General features: G+C 43.9%; 2 protein-coding genes across 2 annotated transcripts; one reads left to right on the forward strand and one right to left on the reverse strand.

Annotated features, from left to right (window-relative positions):
- The first annotated feature begins 5524 nt into the window (after positions 1 to 5524).
- On the forward strand, positions 5525 to 7261 carry LOC142400554 (early growth response protein 2b-like). The gene is made up of 2 exons (XM_075485544.1): positions 5525 to 5800; positions 5896 to 7261. The coding sequence occupies exons 1-2, from the start codon at positions 5629 to 5631 to the stop codon at positions 7029 to 7031; spliced, it is 1308 nt and encodes a 435-aa protein (XP_075341659.1). The 5' UTR covers positions 5525 to 5628; the 3' UTR covers positions 7032 to 7261.
- Positions 7262 to 14088: 6827 nt separating this feature from the next.
- On the reverse strand, positions 14089 to 16753 carry adob (2-aminoethanethiol (cysteamine) dioxygenase b). Its single transcript, XM_075481390.1, has 2 exons — positions 16518 to 16753; positions 14089 to 16377 (listed from the first exon to the last, which is right to left on the reverse strand). The coding sequence occupies exon 2, from the start codon at positions 16236 to 16238 to the stop codon at positions 15474 to 15476; it is 765 nt and encodes a 254-aa protein (XP_075337505.1). The 5' UTR covers positions 16239 to 16377; positions 16518 to 16753; the 3' UTR covers positions 14089 to 15473.
- Between the last annotated feature and the right edge of the window lie 361 nt (positions 16754 to 17114).

The raw sequence follows: 17114 nt of genomic DNA on the forward strand, positions 1-17114 counted from the left end.
CTGTAGATAGTTCTTTAGGCCTGACACTTCTTCTTTTGTCCTCCACTTGTCCAGTTTCCTCAAATGTTTTAAGGACACGCTGCACACCATGCTGAGATATGCAAAGTTTTCAGCTAACAGCTCTTTGGGAATCACCTTGTTGCTGCAGAAATCCTGTTTTCTGTCTGTCACACTGTGTTATCTTTGCTGTTTTTCACACATGCAGCTAAAGAAATGGGAACAAATCTTAATTCCAGTCTAAAACATACAAAGAGCTTCTAGATTATTCATTTCTGGTGGCATAAAACAGTTAAATCATTTAATTTATATTAATTGTTCCATAATTAGTCATTAGATTATATCTTATATTCCTCTTTTAAGCTTTAAATTGAATCTTATTTAGTTTTTTTTTGATGTTGAATAACATAATTCTTATTATTGTCTGTTTTTTTCCTACTTTTCTACTTTTAGACGTGATAACGTTAATTTCTTTGGGATTAGGATTTTTTTAGAACTGAATTTCATATATTAAATTGACTCTTTTGGTAACTGAAAGCAGTTTTAACGTAAATGTTCAAAAAAGTTTAAACTATGAAGCTGTTTTTCACAGATGCAGCTAAAGAAATGGGAACAAATGACAGGCTGCTGGGAACAAAGTGCCTAAAGATCCAGTTTAAAATGGCTTTTTTGCTAAGTTGTCTGTTCTGTGTGGACACAACACTGGCTCATCCCTTGAGTTAGGAGCCTTTTTCCTGCCTGAATGGGTCATAGCTCAGAGTTAAGAAGAAAGCATGACTTCTGGGAAGCTAAATATAAATAACTGAGTTGTTGATCAGGAATTTTTCCACAGTATTCTGCGTATTTCTGCAGTCTTTTTCTCTATGAGACCGGCATGACTCACCGGATTCTGTAGCTCGTTGCTGCAGCTGCATGATAAAATCTGTCTACTGTTTGGGAAACCGATGGCAGATCTGATCTCCAGTTCGTAATACCAGTCAAAAATAAAAAAGTAGTTTCTACATGTGTAGGAATGCAGCTTCAGGTAGAAGTTTGACGGTTTAACGGAGTGCGACTGATGTAACATGTCACAGAAACGCTGATAAACAGAGTATTACTGCTGATAAACTGAGGTTTATCTGACTAACACAACGTAGGTAACCACGTTTTAACAAGAAGAGGGAATGTGTGGAATGTGAAAGATGATGCGTCTGTTAAACTTTGTCTCCTGTTGCAGATGAAAGGAAAACTCGAGTCCGACTGTAATACCAAACAGCAAAAACTACAGTGCTGTAGGTCACCCTGTGGTGAGGGAGATAAACAAGTTGGTCAGTCGGTCAGACTCTGCTCAGGAGACGGAGTTCAGCACTGAAGAGTTTATTTCAGTGTGATGGATTTTATGTTAGAACGCAACGGCTGTGGGTGTTACTGGAGGATTCCCTTAAAGGGCGCATCAGACTGTAACTCAGACCGTACAGTACTACAGGATAAGATGTAGATTATGAACACTCAGTGGGGTCACATGGCCCTGAAAGGATCGGATTATTGGCTAAATTACAATAACAATGAGTTGAGCATTCTTGGATGTATGGATGTGAATGAATGGGATCAGAGGCACAAAGCGTGTCATACCCCGGTATGATAGGTGGCGCTGTACCCATTCCAACTATTGCTAATAGAGCCACTTCCTGTTGACCTCTTCACCACCAACAACAACAACAAACTCAGGCATTGGAGAAAGATGGAGAACGCAGAGCAAGATGAAGCTACGTCCCTCTACATTTGGTCTGTGATGAGCTGCTTGTTGCACAAACTCGATGCCCAACGGAGCATTCTCCATCGCGTTGTTTGTTTCTTTCTGACGGCGACAACAACAGTAATATCGTCTCCTTTGACTTCCGGGTCACGACCCCAGGAAAACATCTGGAGCATGCGCAGAACGCAAAGTCTAATTCACCACGGGCTTCAGCGTCTACAAGCAGGTTTAAGCCTCGTTTCCACTATGCAGGTACGGTTTGGGTCGGTTCAGGACGGTACGGTACGGGTCGGGTCTCTTTGGGGTCAGCTTGCGTTCCCACTGTACAAAGGGGACCCTCATGGGGTGGGCGGAGTGCGTGCCGAAGCGTAAATAGTAAATAACAGCAAATAACAAATAACATCCATAATTTGGAACCACCTCCAGTGTTTTCGGTCCACGCCGCTGTTGTGGTCCTTGATCCGCCAGTAATCGCTCTCAAGCTTCTTCAGCTTAATGCGACACTGGCTCGCGGTCCGGTTGAAACCACTCTCTGACATTTTTGCGGCAATCAGCTGGAAAACTCCCCAAGGGAACCAGTCCTGTGTGCTAGGTACCCCAAGCAGAAGGGTTACAGACATGGTAACGGGTTCCATGGGACCGGTATGCTTTGGTGGTAGTGGAAACACTGAAATAAGCGAACCGTTCTGAACCGACCCGTACCGGACTGCGTAGTGGAAACAGGGCTTTAGAGTGACTTTCAACCAAGGTATCTTGGGGTCTTAATCTGATCCGATCCAATTCTTAGGTGTATACATGCACTTAATAACTCAGTCTGATTGTAATTCAGCCAATAAACCGATCCTTTCAGTGCAATGTGACCCCACTTACTGAGACAACATGGGAGGTTAGAATGTGATTTATGTTAAAATCATGGCAGGAAAAGTTACAGGTGTTAGATTGGAGATGATAATTCAAGCATGCTGGACATCTGGTCACATTTGCCTCCACACCACCTTTACCGGGTATTTAATGTGGTATTTATTTCTGAGGATGTGCACAATGAGCTCCAAAGAAACAAAGAGTGACTTCTAGTCACTAATGGGTTAGGTTTAGGTTGATAACCTGTTCCACATGGTTAGGTTCAGGCATTAAAAACTGCTTGGTGAAGGATTTGGAAATCCTCAGACTTCCAGTGTTGTGCTGACAGAGTTTTCATCCCATTAGAGCCGGTCAGTTAGATCTGAAGACACCACAGGTCCCTTTCCTCATCTTTCCTCATCCTAAACACTGACATGAGATCATGTTGTGCATCTTCAGCCGTATTATTCATCTTCTCCCTTCTAATAACACAAGCACAGGGATGATTAGGGTCAAAGGATTGGGCAGGGCTCCATGTTTCTGCAGTTTAACACTCAAATGACTCACAAAACCAGAAGAGACTGAGTGGTAAGAACTGGCTACGCCACTTGGTGGGTTACGTAAGACCAGGCTGCTGTAGCATTTAGCATTTTATTTGTGGCCGTCGTAATTTGGAGGTCGGTCTGGGATGTTAGTTTGTTGCAGTCAGATCAGAGTAAACTTTTAAAACAAATCCTCTCACAGCATCTGTTTGAAGTCTCCTTTTCCTGACTCCTTTGTTTCGTTCAATTTTGGGCGAATTAGTTGGAAGGCTGCAGGGAGATCTCACTCATTTCAGATGGAGACGGCATTAATGGGAAATGAATCATAATTACTGCTCAGTTTTGTTTTTTTTCTTCCGTTTAACCAACAAAGATTCAGATAAAGTAACTAAGTTAACTTTATTTATATAGCACCTTTCACAGATAAAGATCACAAAGTGCTTTACAATCAAATACATCAAAACAATTATAAGAAAACGCCACCAATAAAACAAATGAATAATTATAAAATCATAAAAGACGAAAAAGATCATACCAAGATAAATATATATATATATACATATATATATATATATATATATATATATATATATATATATATATATATACATATGACTTCTAGCCCTAATACATATATTAGGGCTGGGTAATGATTAAAATGTTTAATCTAATTAATCACATGATTTCCCTGATTAATCACGATTAATCGCATTTGTACGCAGAATCCAAAAATGAATCCAAAAGTAGTGTATAGCTTTTAGCATTTAGTTTTATTTTAAATGTGCTGCCATATGAATGAAAGTGCCATAACATTTGTTGTGCAAACACACTTTTAACATCAGCATCTTTCTGTAGTTTTTATGTAGAAGCCTCGCTCCACTGTCTGTTTCCTTGAATGACTTGCTGCTATCAGTTGTGTGTTTTGCCTTTAAGTGATATTTTAGACTGGAACTACTACGCTGAGAAGACAATTCAACTTGGCAGAGTCTACAGATGACTTTGGTTCTGTCGACTCCGCCGTCTGGAAGAACTTTAAAATGAAAATGGCCGAGTAAAAGTTCCGTACCCTTCTCCATGTTTGGTGGATCCGCCGATTACTTTCTTTTCCTGTTCCGCAGCAGACGGGAACAGACTTTTACAAAATAAAAGCCTATGAGCAACAGACTTTTACAATAATAAAAAATACATAATAAAACAGGGGTGGTCGGTGGCGTAGTGGGTTGAGCAGCCGCCCCATGTACAGCGGCTATAGTCCTCGCTGCAGCTGGCCCCGGTTCGAGTCCCGCATCGGACGGCCCTGTGCTGCGTGTTGTTCCCCCTCTCTCTGCTTCCTGTCTCGCTGAACTTTGCCTTTATCCATTAAAGGCACAAAAGCCCCCTCCAAAAATGTAAAAAATTTTTAGTTTAAAAAAAAAAAAATAATACTAAAAACTGTGCTAATGCGCGATAAAATATTTATCGACGTTAAATAATTAATGAGTTAACGCGATAATAACGAGTTATCTCGCCCAGCTCTAATATGTATATATATGTTTATATATGTATATATATATATAAACTGTGTAAACTTTGTTTTTAAATCTCTCAGAAAGTCAGCTCCTCTCAATCCAGAGAGTTAGACACCTGAGTTTAGCCTGAAACCCTTTTTAGAATGTGGTGAGGCCTATTTTCTGGTGCACTTCTTATAAAAACAAAGCTTAAAATTGAGTTAAAAGCAGGAAGTGTTTTGGTTTTTTTGGAAGAAAACTGAAATAAAAGTTAAGTTGCAGCTGGATTACATCCTTCTCACATCATCAGGACTAAATTATAAACAAATTTCTGCATTCTTTTAACGATTTTGGTACAAACAACACCAACCAGCTTCCCAAGGAAATAATCTAATGATTCCTCTCACTAATCACCTCATCTGTCTGATCTGTTCCCGACAAGGCCGGAGAGATAACAAATGGGTCTGTGCAGGCAGTGTGTGTGGGCTCAGCTGGCACTGAGACAGCACAATGTAACACAATTCATCCGGATACCGGCCATATAAGCTGGCGGAGATCCCGTCACCTCACCGGAGAATCCATTTATGGAGACAGTGTGACCGGAATTCCGAACGATGAGCTTCAGATTTCCCTCTAAATGAGACTGAAAGCAGCGCTGAGCTAATGTTGTGATGAAATAAAACAAATTAAACCCAAAAACTCACACTCACACCGGTTCGACTGCTTTTAGGTGGATTTTTAATATATTGTTTTTCCGTGTGTCGTCACGGTAAGCTCCTCCGGTCCTATTTCTGGAGTTCCCTCTTCTTCTTTTTTTGTAAGCTAAGTCCATATTTGGTCAATGACGTAACGGGACATCCAGAGATTCCCTTTATAAACATACTGCAGCGCGTGGGGAGCTGTTTAAAAGAGATGAGAGGCGGAACACGGGGGTTAACAGGCAAAATGAGGGGAAGCATTCACTGTGTCTGAGAACCAAACCGGAGATTTAAATATACACAACAGGTTTAAATCCATCCAGGACGGAATGACTAAGGTGGTGGACGAACTGCATGCGTCTCTGCGCAGTATTATAGACGGTATTCCTAAAGATGTGCACGCGGCAGAGGGGGGCCTGACCTCAGAAACACCGATTGTCTTTAAGGAAGAGCCCGAGGGGGAGGAGGAACATGAGGGCAGATCTGAGGGGAGTGAAGGCGGTAAGACCCGTGTCACCTGCGGGGAGCTTTGGGAAAAACGCCAGAAATGTTCTTATGGTACATGATGATGATGCATGTGCGCCTCTGTGTTTCAGCTGACCTTCTGTTCCCGGGCCGCAGCACACCTGAGCTCCCACCTGAGCTCCCACCTGAGCTCCCACCTGAGCTCCCACCTGAGCTGCAGCTGCAGGCCGACCTGGCGCAGTACGCGGCCGCTCTGTGCGCGCAGCCTCTGGCCTTCACCGGCAGGTTCTCCGTGGACTCCAGGAGCGCAGGAGGCTCGTGGGCAACAGGAGACGTCATCGACGTGGTCAGCGCTGACATCGCCACATCTGGACCCGCAGGTGTGTCTAGATCGCCTTCGGCATCACCCAATATTTACACCGGAGGAGGAGGAGGAGGAGGAGGAGGAAGAGGAGGAGACGCCGCGGATATGGCGCACGGACAGCCTGACATCAGCCACATGTACGCGCCCCCTCACCCCCACCCTCACCCTCACCCCCACCCCCACCCAACCCCATCCTACTCCTGCAGCGGGGACATGTACCAGGACCAGTCGGCAGGGGGCTACCTGGGCCCGTCCACCTGCGCCGTGCCCTATCACCACGCTCAGCCGTACAGCTCCGCGCCCAAGCCGGCCGTGGATGGCGGCGCTCTGCTCTCCATCATGCCAGACTACGGAGGCTTCTATCCGCAGAGCTGCCAGAGAGACATCCAGTCAGCTTTCCCGGAGAGGAAATCCCTCCCGTACAGCCTAGACTCTCTCAGGGTGCCTCCTCCCTTGACGCCTCTCAACACCATCAGAAACTTTACGCTCGGCGCGCCATTAGCCGCCGCCGAAGGCCCGCTGGCCGCCTCTTTCCCCGGCCACCAGAACCTCCCACTCAGGCCCATTTTAAGGCCGAGAAAGTACCCGAACCGACCGAGCAAGACGCCCGTCCACCAGAGGCCGTACCCGTGCCCCGCGGAGAGCTGTGACCGCAGGTTCTCCCGCTCGGACGAGCTGAGCCGACACCTGCGCATCCACACCGGCCACAAACCTTTCCAGTGCCGCATCTGCATGCGGAGCTTCAGCCGCAGCGACCACCTCACCACTCACATCCGCACCCACACCGGGGAGAAACCCTTCTCCTGCGAGCAGTGCGGAAGGAAGTTCGCGCGGAGCGACGAGAGGAGGCGGCACATGAAGATTCACCTCCGACAGAAGGATAAAAAGTCCTCCGCGTCCTAACCTTGAGCGCCAGATGTTGCCGCTGAATGGAAACTGTGTGATCTGGAGCGTGAGCCGACTGAACTCCACCTACATCCCATATCAGCAACATCATTTATGAACATTTTCTTACCCCCTGCTGCGTCCTGTGAGCCGAGTTCCAGCCTCGTTTTGGCGTTGAGGAAGGTAGTCCGGCTAGTTGGCTGGGGCCACAAAAATAGGCTAAAGCGTTTTGCTTCTCAAAACAATATGCGTTCAAAAGAGTAATACATTTGCATCACAAAATCGTTCTCCAGGAAAAAGTCAGACCTCACAATCTCTTGGCCCTATTTTCTCTCCCTTCTATCACTGCCTGCTGCCGCCTGCCGACAGCCGCGCCTTTTATAGTGTTTGCTGCTGGGAAGCAGGCGACTGCTCGGTCTGCACTTCGGTCTGCACGGTCTACACAGCAGGCAGTTATATGAAGGGAGAGAAAATAGGGCTACGCGATTGTGAGGTCTGACTTTTTCCTGGAGAACGATTTTGTGATGCAAATGTATTACTTTTTTGAACGCATATTGTTTTAAGAAGCAAAACGCTTTATTTTTTAAACCCCAGTCAACTAGCTGGACTACCTTCATCAACACCAAAACAAGGCTGGAACTCGGCTCACAGGACGCAGCAGGGGGTAAGAAAATGTTCATAAATGATGTTGCTGATATGGGATGTCATACAGCTTCATGTCAAAAGAGGCGAACTATCCCTTTAAGACTTTATGTGTCAGAAAAACTAAGTTAACTCACTCCCTCTCAGGCAGCCGTCAGTCTAAATTCCAATTCAATATCTATGAGCTGTGAATTTTTTTGGTATCTTATGCCGAGCGCATGGGATGCATTAAAGAAGAAATACGATTCATTTTCAGGTTCTTTTTCAATGCTCAGAACAGCAGGGAAGTTTGTGATCGTGCATTTTGAACATCACTAACAAAGCTCAGAATCTTTATGGCTTTTTCACATCGTCGGTACTCAAATGTGACTCTTCACCATCTTTAAATTCTGTCCGAAAGAAATCATCAGATGTCAGACTGATTGGACTTCGTATAGAGGGAATAAAAGAGGAAAATAGAGAGCACTGACCTCACAATCTGGGGTTCAAACCCAGATCCTGCTACAGACAGCTCATTCCATGGAAAATGTAGCCTGATAATCTTCTATTCTACGTTTTTTATGTTTGGATGGTGTACGGCCGGCGTTTCTGATGAATGTGATTTAAATAGTGACGGACTGGAAAGCTTAACTATGAAAGTTCAGTTGATGTGTTTTAGAATTTTTATGCAAACAAGATGAGGACTAAAGCGGCTGATGCTTCTTGTCAATGCAAATAAATGTTGGTTAGTTCAGTTTTTGTGTCCCTGTGCTGCTGCCGTTTCATCGTCTGCGGTCATAGCAGTGTTTATGAAAAAAATTTGACATATTTAGCCTCTCTTGAACTTTTGATCTCATCTCAAGGACTATTTTTCCATTCTGTAAACGCCACCCATAAAGGTTTGATTCAACCACAATGTATGAACTTGAAATCATCAGTTTAACATCTAACTTTTGTTAAAAAATTAACACCATCGACTTTAATTCCTGTTACCTCTATCCAGGTAGCATGAACGTGCCAAGTTAGCATTTTGAAACAACAACTTTAACCACGAAGAAGATGCACATATAAAATATTCATAAAGGGAAGAAAGTAACTTCTGGATTTGATTGTTTAGCTGGAGGTCACTTCATGACCAAACTTTCATTTTGACCTTAAAAAGCAGAGAAACACTTCCTGTTGCTGCTGAGAGGCTTCTTTTATGAAACCTTATTTAGGGGGCTTCTGTTGACAATGGCATCAAAATAGAGCACTGAAAATGTAGCATGCAATCTTATAATTTACACTGTGTGTTGCACAAGAGCAGCCAGCCAACTCCAAAACAAACTGTAAGTTAGTCTTAATTTCTGCCCATAAAATTCGTCATATATCTCTATATTTTAACATTCTCAGACTGTATTATTCTCTCTGTTGTTTTGGAGGAGGAGTGTTTTTCCAAGTTATCTTAGCCAACTCTAAAAGAATGTTTGCACGAACCCACAGGACTCAACGATGTTCTTTTAATACCGAATCATAACTATTTACAGGTGAGAGTTCAATGTTGGAAACATGCCTTATCTAACAAAGTAATGTGGGAACAATAATGTTCATCTTTCAGAAAGGAACAGCAATAACTCCTTAGAAGCTGGTGTACGTCACCTTCATTAGCTAAGCTGTTAGCGTTAGCTGCTGCTAAAGGAGCAGCAATAACTCCTTAGAAGCTGGTGTACGTCACCTTCATTAGCTAAGCTGTTAGCGTTTGCTGCTGCTAAAGGAGCAGCAATAACTCCTTAGAAGCTGGTGTACGGCATCTTTATTAGCTAAGCTGTTAGCGTTAGCTGCTGCTAAAGGAGCAGCAATAACTCCTTAGAAGCTGGTGTACGTCACCTTCATTAGCTAAGCTTTTAGCGTTAGCTGCTGCTAAAGGAACAGCAATAACTCCTTTGAAGCTGGTGTTCACTATCTTCATTAGCTTAGCTGTTAGCATTAACTGCTACTAAAGGAGCAGCAATAACTCCTTAGAAGCTGGTGTACGGCATCTTTATTAGCTAAGCTGTTAGCGTTAGCTGCTACTAAAGGAACAGCAATAACTCCTTAGAAGCTGGTGTTCACTATCTTCATTAGCTAAGCTGTTAGCGTTCGCTGCTGCGAAAGGAACAGCAATAACTCCTTAGAAGCTGGTGTACGTCACCTTCTTTAACTAAGCTGTTAGCGTTAGCTGCTGCTAAAGGAACAGCAATAACTCCTTAGAAGGTGGTGTACGTCACCTTATTTAGCAAAGCTGTTAGCGTTAGCTGCTGCTAAAGGAGCAGCAATAACTCCTTAGAAGCTGGTGTACGTCACCTTATTTAGCTAAGCTGTTAGCGTTAGCTGCTGCTAAAGGAGAAAATAAATCAACAAATAAACCCTGAGGAGTTATTTCTCAGATGTTTCCATTTCCCTGCTCTGAAGTTCAGGCTCTGAGAGTTGGAACTGATCCCTCTTTGTGGCTCAGTTTCTTCAGTCCAGCGTTGAACTGGACCAAGTTGTTAAAACAGTGGGATGAAAAGTGGCTGCTGCACATCCACAGTCTTTAGCCAACTGTGCTGGAACATTAGCCTTAGATAGAGTTTATCCACTGGGCTCTGATATCCTCTGAGGCTGCTGCTGGATGGAAGATGCATGCTCCTCAGTGCAGCTGACAGCAGAACATTTCCACCAGAAGCTGGCTTCATCCGTCCAGAAGGGTGGATCTGAGTGGGCGGGGCTTGGCAGAGGAGGCGGAGCCAACTTAAGGAGTGACGTACTTTAGCTCAAAAAAAGTTTTACATTTGGTGGTGACTTCCGACACCCTAAAATATGTTCCCAAGAACAGAAAGAAGGGATTTTTCCATGAAATGTCCCCTTTTAAGGATGCTCACAAGGATTTAATTTAAAGCAATTACTGACATCTAGTGGTCAAGTTGGAGATAGCAGTCAAAGTTAATTTAAAGGTAATGACACATTTTTTAGTTTGCAAAGTAATTTGATACTAAACGAAACCTTCTCTCTTTATTATCTTTACATTTTAGCGATATTAGCACGTGCTCTATAATGGTCATATGGGTTACATACTGGAATCTAATCTGATATCTTAAACCGACTGAAATTGTTATAAAAGAAGCGTTTACTAGCTCGAATAGGTGAATCGTATTCTGAAGCTGGGGGATATTTCATGTGAAAGAAATACAAAAATGCAAAACCTAGAAAATAAAGGTTTTAAAACTACGTTTTCCACAGCCAAGACGAGCTAAATAATTAGCTAAAAATGACGACTGAATCAAACTGCAGATGGATTTATTTGTGGTTTCTAAGGAAATTAATCTTACCCGATTGGAAGCGGAGGGTTTGAAATCACAGGAGATCCTCCACAAATAAAGTCTTAAAATTCAAATTTGCAAGTTAATAATTTTAATGACAGATTTAGAACAGTTTACGGTTTTACAGCAGCTAGCAAAAGTATTCACCCCCCCCCCCCTTCCTTTTTCACATTACAATTTGTCATGTAAATAGATTTATTGGGGAATTTCTTGTAAAAATTCAACAAAGAAATAATCTAAATTGGTGAAGTGAAACAGGCAACAAACTCTCAGTGGGGTTGAGAAACTATGACGTACTTTGGCGCTTTGTGGAGCCACATTTACAGCTTCAGGTCTCTGAGGGTTTGTCTCTACGAGCCTCTGGGACTAAGCAAATAAAACTGCTCCAGTTCCTTCGAGTTGGACGGGTTCTGCTGGTGTGCAGCAGTTTTTAAGTCAATGGCTGTGTTCGAAATCCCGGAAGTGCGTTGCTCACTGCGCTAGCTTTAGTAGCGCCGAATTCGTGGGAACAAAATTGTAAATAGCTGGTATTTTGTCAGGTGTTCAACATGTTGGGGATTTAAACGACTACTTTCTCGCCTGAAAATGTTTCAAATGTTGCTAAAAGTTCACAGAGTTTAGAGCTCAAGCAAAATCAGCTTCAGGCTGGCTGATTTCGGCTCGGGCAGGAGCAAAATGCATTGTGGGTAAACGCTCTGCATACTGTCTGATCGATGAGTATGCAGTTTACCAGTCCCTGCTGATGGAAAACGTCCTCACAACATGACACTGCCACCACCGTGCTTCACTGTGGGGATGGTGTTCCTGGGGTGTTAAAGCTTAACTATGAAAGTTCAGTTGATGTGTTTAAGAATTTTTATGCAAACAAGATGAGGACTAAAGCGGCTGATGCTTCTTGTCAATGCATATAAATGTTGGTTAGTTCAGTTTTTGTGTCCCTGTGCTGCTGCCGTTTCATCGTCTGCGGTCATAGCAGTGTTTATGAAAAAAATTAGACATATTTAGCCTCTCTTGAACTTTTGATCTCATCTCAAGGACTATTTTTCCATTCTGTAAACGCCACCCATAAAGGTTTGATTCAACCACAATGTATGAACTTGAAATCATCAGTTTAACATCTAACTTTTGTTAAAAAATTAACACCATCGACTTTAATTCCTGCCACCTCTATCCAGGTAGCATGAACGTGCCAAGTTAGCATGTTGAAACAACAACTTTAACCACGAAGAAGATGCACATATAAAATATTCATAAAGGGAAGAAAGTAACTTCTGGATTTGATTGTTTAGCTGGAGGTCACTTCATGATCAAACTTTCATTTTGACCTTAAAAAGCAGAGAAACACTTCCTGTTGCTGCTGAGAGGCTCCTTTTATGAAACCTTATTTAGGGGGCTTCTGTTGACATTGGCATCAAAATAGAGCACTGAAAATGTAGCATGCAATCTTATAGTTTACACTGTGTGTTGCACAAGAGCAGCCAGCCAACTCCAAAACAAACTGTAAGTTAGTCTTAATTTCTGCCCATAAAATTCGTCATATATCTCTATATTTTAACATTCTCAGACTGTATTATTCTCTCTGTTGTTTTGGAGGAGGAGTGTTTTTCCAAGTTATCTTAGCCAACTCTAAAAGAATGATGTTTGCACAAACCCACAGGACTCAACGATGTTCCTTTAATACCGAATCATAACTATTTACATGTGAGAGTTCAATGTTGGAAACATGCCTTATCTAACAAAGTAATGTGGGAACAATGTTCATCTTTCAGAAAGGAACAGCAATAACTCCTTAGAAGCTGGTGTACGTCACCTTCTTTAGCTAAGCTGTTAGCTTTAGCTGCTGCTAAAGGAGCAGCAATAACTCCTTAGAAGCTGGTGTACGTCACCTTCATTAGCTAAGCTGTTAGCGTTTGCTGCTGCTAAAGGAGCAGCAATAACTCCTTAGAAGCTGGTGTACGTCACCTTCTTTAGCTAAGCTGTTAGCTTTAGCTGCTGCTAAAGGAGCAGCAATAACTCCTTAGAAGCTGGTGTACACCATCTTTATTAGCTAAGCTTTTAGCGTTAGCTGCTGCTAAAGGAGCAGGAATATCTCCTTAGAAACTGGTGTACGTCACCTTCATTAGCTAAGCTGTTAGCGTTAGCTGCTGCTAAAGGAGCAGCAATAACTCCTTAGAAGCTGGTGTACGTCACCTTCATTAGCTAAGCTTTTAGCGTTAGCTGCTACTAAAGGAGCAGCAATAACTCCTTAAAAGCTGGTGTACAGCATTTTTATTAGCTAAGCTGTTAGCGTTAGCTGCTGCTAAAGGAGCAGCAATAACTCCTTAGAAGCTACCCATAATGCATTTCGCTCCTGCCTGAGCCGAAATCAGCCGGCCTGAAGCTGATTTCTCTTAAGCTCTAAACTCTGTAAACTTTAGCAACATTTGAAACATTTTCAGGCGAGAAAATAGTCGTTTAAATCCCCAACGTGTTGAAAACCTGACAAAATACCGGCTATTTACAACTTTGTTCTCACGAATTCGGCGCTACGAAAGCTAGCTGTAGTGAGCAACGCACTTCCGGTTATTTTCACAAAATAAAATACCCGTTGCCTTTTATCACAGGGAAAGCCATTACGATACAATTGGTGCTTTTGTTTTGAAAACAGGAAGTGAACCTACCCTCGTAACTAGCTTGAAACTGCCGTTTTGACAGGAAATGAGGCTCGGTGACGTCACTTTACGTTGCATCTTGGGTAGTTTGAGTATGAGTAGTAACCTCATGATGCATACCCAACATTTCAGAGAATCTAGTTGCATCCGGGAACTTCTCGCTTACTCAAACTCGCATACTAACTCAGAAAGTTAGTAGGAGAAGTAGGCGGTTACAACACAGCCTAGATCAGTGCAGTAAATGTGCTTCGAACATCTTCACAATTAAACCCGACTGTTAAAAAACTTCCTTTTATTCAAACATCAGCCTAAACGTGAACCTTAGAAAACATCCGTGTTGTTCCGAGACTTTTTGGAGCCGATGTCTCCGATTTCTGTGCAGCAGCGAAACGCTTCAACTTCCCACAAACTTCTCACTACTCTAAACATGGATAGAATTAAGCTTCTTTTTGGGCTCAAAAACAACTGAATAAGAACGAGCTCAAACATATTCATAACCTTTATTCTGGAATCACAATGACGGTTTCCATACAGAAAAATCTCACTTTTACAATGACTACTGTACAGCTGACAGTTTGTGCTGAAGCCTGATTAAGTGCACGTCTCTCAAACAATCAGCGATGCAAATGCCCTGAGGATTTGGCTTTGCTTTCCACAGTTTGTAGTGTCCTAATCACGCAGAATCCTGCAGTTACGGTTGCTTTTCCACCCCTCTGGAGCGCCTTTTTTCTGATTGAAACAAAGTCTGTAGCGGGAAGACGAGTAAAACGCATCAGGAGACTCTCTCTGTGTTTCTGGGCAACATCCCCCAAGGACCGTTTAATGCTGCATTCAAGGTCTGACAGGAGTTCGGAATCCCCCCGGCCGAAGATTACACCCCCAAAAGATACTTCTGTGGAATAAAGATACTTCTGCAAAAGTATCTTTATTCAAAATGCAAAAGATACTTCTGTGGAATAAATAAGGCAACATCTGTTGGTATAACTGCACATTTTAAATATATACCAAGTGTTTCAGACTGGAGACCATGCAGCGGCTTAAATGTAGTGGGAAAATACCTAAATATCCATTTCTAAACATAACTGCGAAGCGGCAAAAAAAAAAAAAAAAAAAATAGCAAGAAATTCCGACTTCCTGGCATTTCTTGAAGGCAGCATCAGCAACCTGCTCATCCTCAGTCTGTCAGCTGTTGGCATCCCTCCTGCAAACTGAACTTTGGTGCTAACGGCTGTTTTTAACCCCACTCTGAATCAAATCTGGGTCACCAGAAGCAACCCCACCTGTGCAGGACTGGAGCTTTTAGAGGTTTTCAGATGATTGAAACAAACCCCCTGATTCTTATTTGTGAGGCTCTGGTATTTTGGGCCGCAGCCCACAACCTGAAACACAACTTTAGGATATATAATATATAATCTCTGCTGTAGTTTGGGAAAACAAACAGTCTGGTTGTGTGATTTCTTTCCTTTTTCAGCCAAACTGATGTCTGAAAGTTGTTCTTTGGTGTCCGTGCGAACCAGAGATCTTTTGAGAAGCAGATATTCTCTGACTTTTCTTGCTGCTAATAGCCAGAAAAGTCACAGTACAGACAGGATGTGCTTAGTGTTGCCCGAGACTCCATCTTTTGTTCCAAAGGAGGAGGAAAGAGTCGTTAGATTTCACCTTTGGCCCACAGAGTTGCAGGTGTTAAAACCAGCTCAACGGACATCATCTCTGCTGGGAAAAGTCACAACTAAAGATCAAAATTTACCTCTAATTTGTAAATAGCTGAAAATGGTTTAGAACCTTCTTTATCCAAAATAAGCCCAACAGCCTCCGTCTTGTGCCCCCACCATGAAGCCGAGCAGCCCCCGAGCTGAAGAGGGGCAGATGGGTCAGAGGCAGACCTCCGGGCCGGGGTAAGGCTCCCCTCCGCACCAGAAGTTAGGAGGCTGGGAGATCTCCATCAGCCAGACCTCCTTCTCCTTCTGCTCCGGGTTTTTCGCCTCGGCTTCTCCCAGGACCTTGTAATAGTGACAGTCTCTGCCGTCGTCAGGGTCGTACGGCGGGGCCAAGATGTCCATGAACGCCGTCGGTCCGTCCACGGCGTCGATCTGGTGGAGGTTGTCCCGGTCGGGGTAGAGGACGCAGGGGCCGCTCTCCTCCGTGTACTCGGCGGCGGAGCGGAGCGTGGACCGCCGCAGAGCGCCCATCTGGGCCGGAGGGAGCGGGGGCGCCGGCTGGCTGCCGCCGGCCACCGGCCGCTCCAGCCGGTCGAAGCAGCTGATCCGGACCCGGCCGTACAGCACCTTGAGCACGCCGTGCATCCCCGGGTGGTCGTGCAGGGGGATGGACGCGCCGCTCTTCAGCAGGAACACCCCCATGCTGAACTGGTCGGTCTCGCAGATGTGCATGTAGGTGACTGGGGGCACCCCGTGGAGGTACGGGTGAGGACGGGACGAGCTGCCGTCTGCTCTCCGCGGCACGAGCTTCAGATCCGCCGCGCGCACTTCCGTCATCAGGCTCTGGAGCTTGTTGTGGTTCTCCAGGAAAGATTTACCGAGCTCCTCGCCGTGCCGGGGCGGGCTCCTGAAGGTGAGCAGGGCCTGTCGAGCTATTCTCTGAACCATGGAGGTCATGCTGCTGTCGGCTGGCATCATACCGAAGCGAGGAGCGCCGCTGCCCAGGTCCACTTGACGCTGTTAGCGGTAGCTATTTAGCTATGTCCAAAGATCGTTTATTGGCTCGATGCAGCACTCCGACACCTTTCTTCGGACTCTCCGATGGCTTCACAGTGCGCTGTTTAAAATTCACAAGGAACTTTAATCATTTTAAATCCTATGAATTGTACCAAATGAAAATATTTTTTAACAGAACCCATACAGTAGGGTTATCAATTTGATGGCCTTTCTTTCCATTCTTGCAGAGTGAGACCTTACCTCTCTTTCCAGATCTTTGTTCCAGCCACTATACACTGCCCATTTAAAACAGTATCTGTGTCTTAACGTGTTCATTTATTCACGTTATTTGACTATTAACAACCGAACGTTTGTGTCGAAATATAGCACAAGAACAAAAGCAAAAAAAAAAAAAACTAGTTTAAGCTAAACTTAAATCAGAATGAAGCAGTCAGTCCCACCGACAACTGAACCCCATTTTTAAATAACTGTCAAACACGTCCGCACCACACACCGCTTCAGTTTACACCTCGGGAATTGTGGGATATGTAGTCACTCGTTCAGCCGTTACTCAGCTCACCAACTCAAATTTATATTTCATTCAACTGTTAACTAAAGAGCTCCTTTATTATTGATAAGTTTCAGTGTATGACCACAATTCTGAAGACAGTTACTGTCGTATTCAGTAGCCAAGAGGGCGCAACTACATTACCCAGAATGCCACAAAAGGTTTAAATAAATGATCTTTGCCCCCCAGATATTCCTGAACACAAACGGTCAACACGTTCAGTGAAGGGAAAACGGGCCACGCTCAGTACACCAGCAGTCTGAAATAAGGTCTTTCCCCTTAGATATACA

This window comes from Odontesthes bonariensis, chromosome 2, assembly GCF_027942865.1.
Source record: "Odontesthes bonariensis isolate fOdoBon6 chromosome 2, fOdoBon6.hap1, whole genome shotgun sequence".
Taxonomy (NCBI): Eukaryota; Metazoa; Chordata; class Actinopteri; order Atheriniformes; family Atherinopsidae; genus Odontesthes; species Odontesthes bonariensis.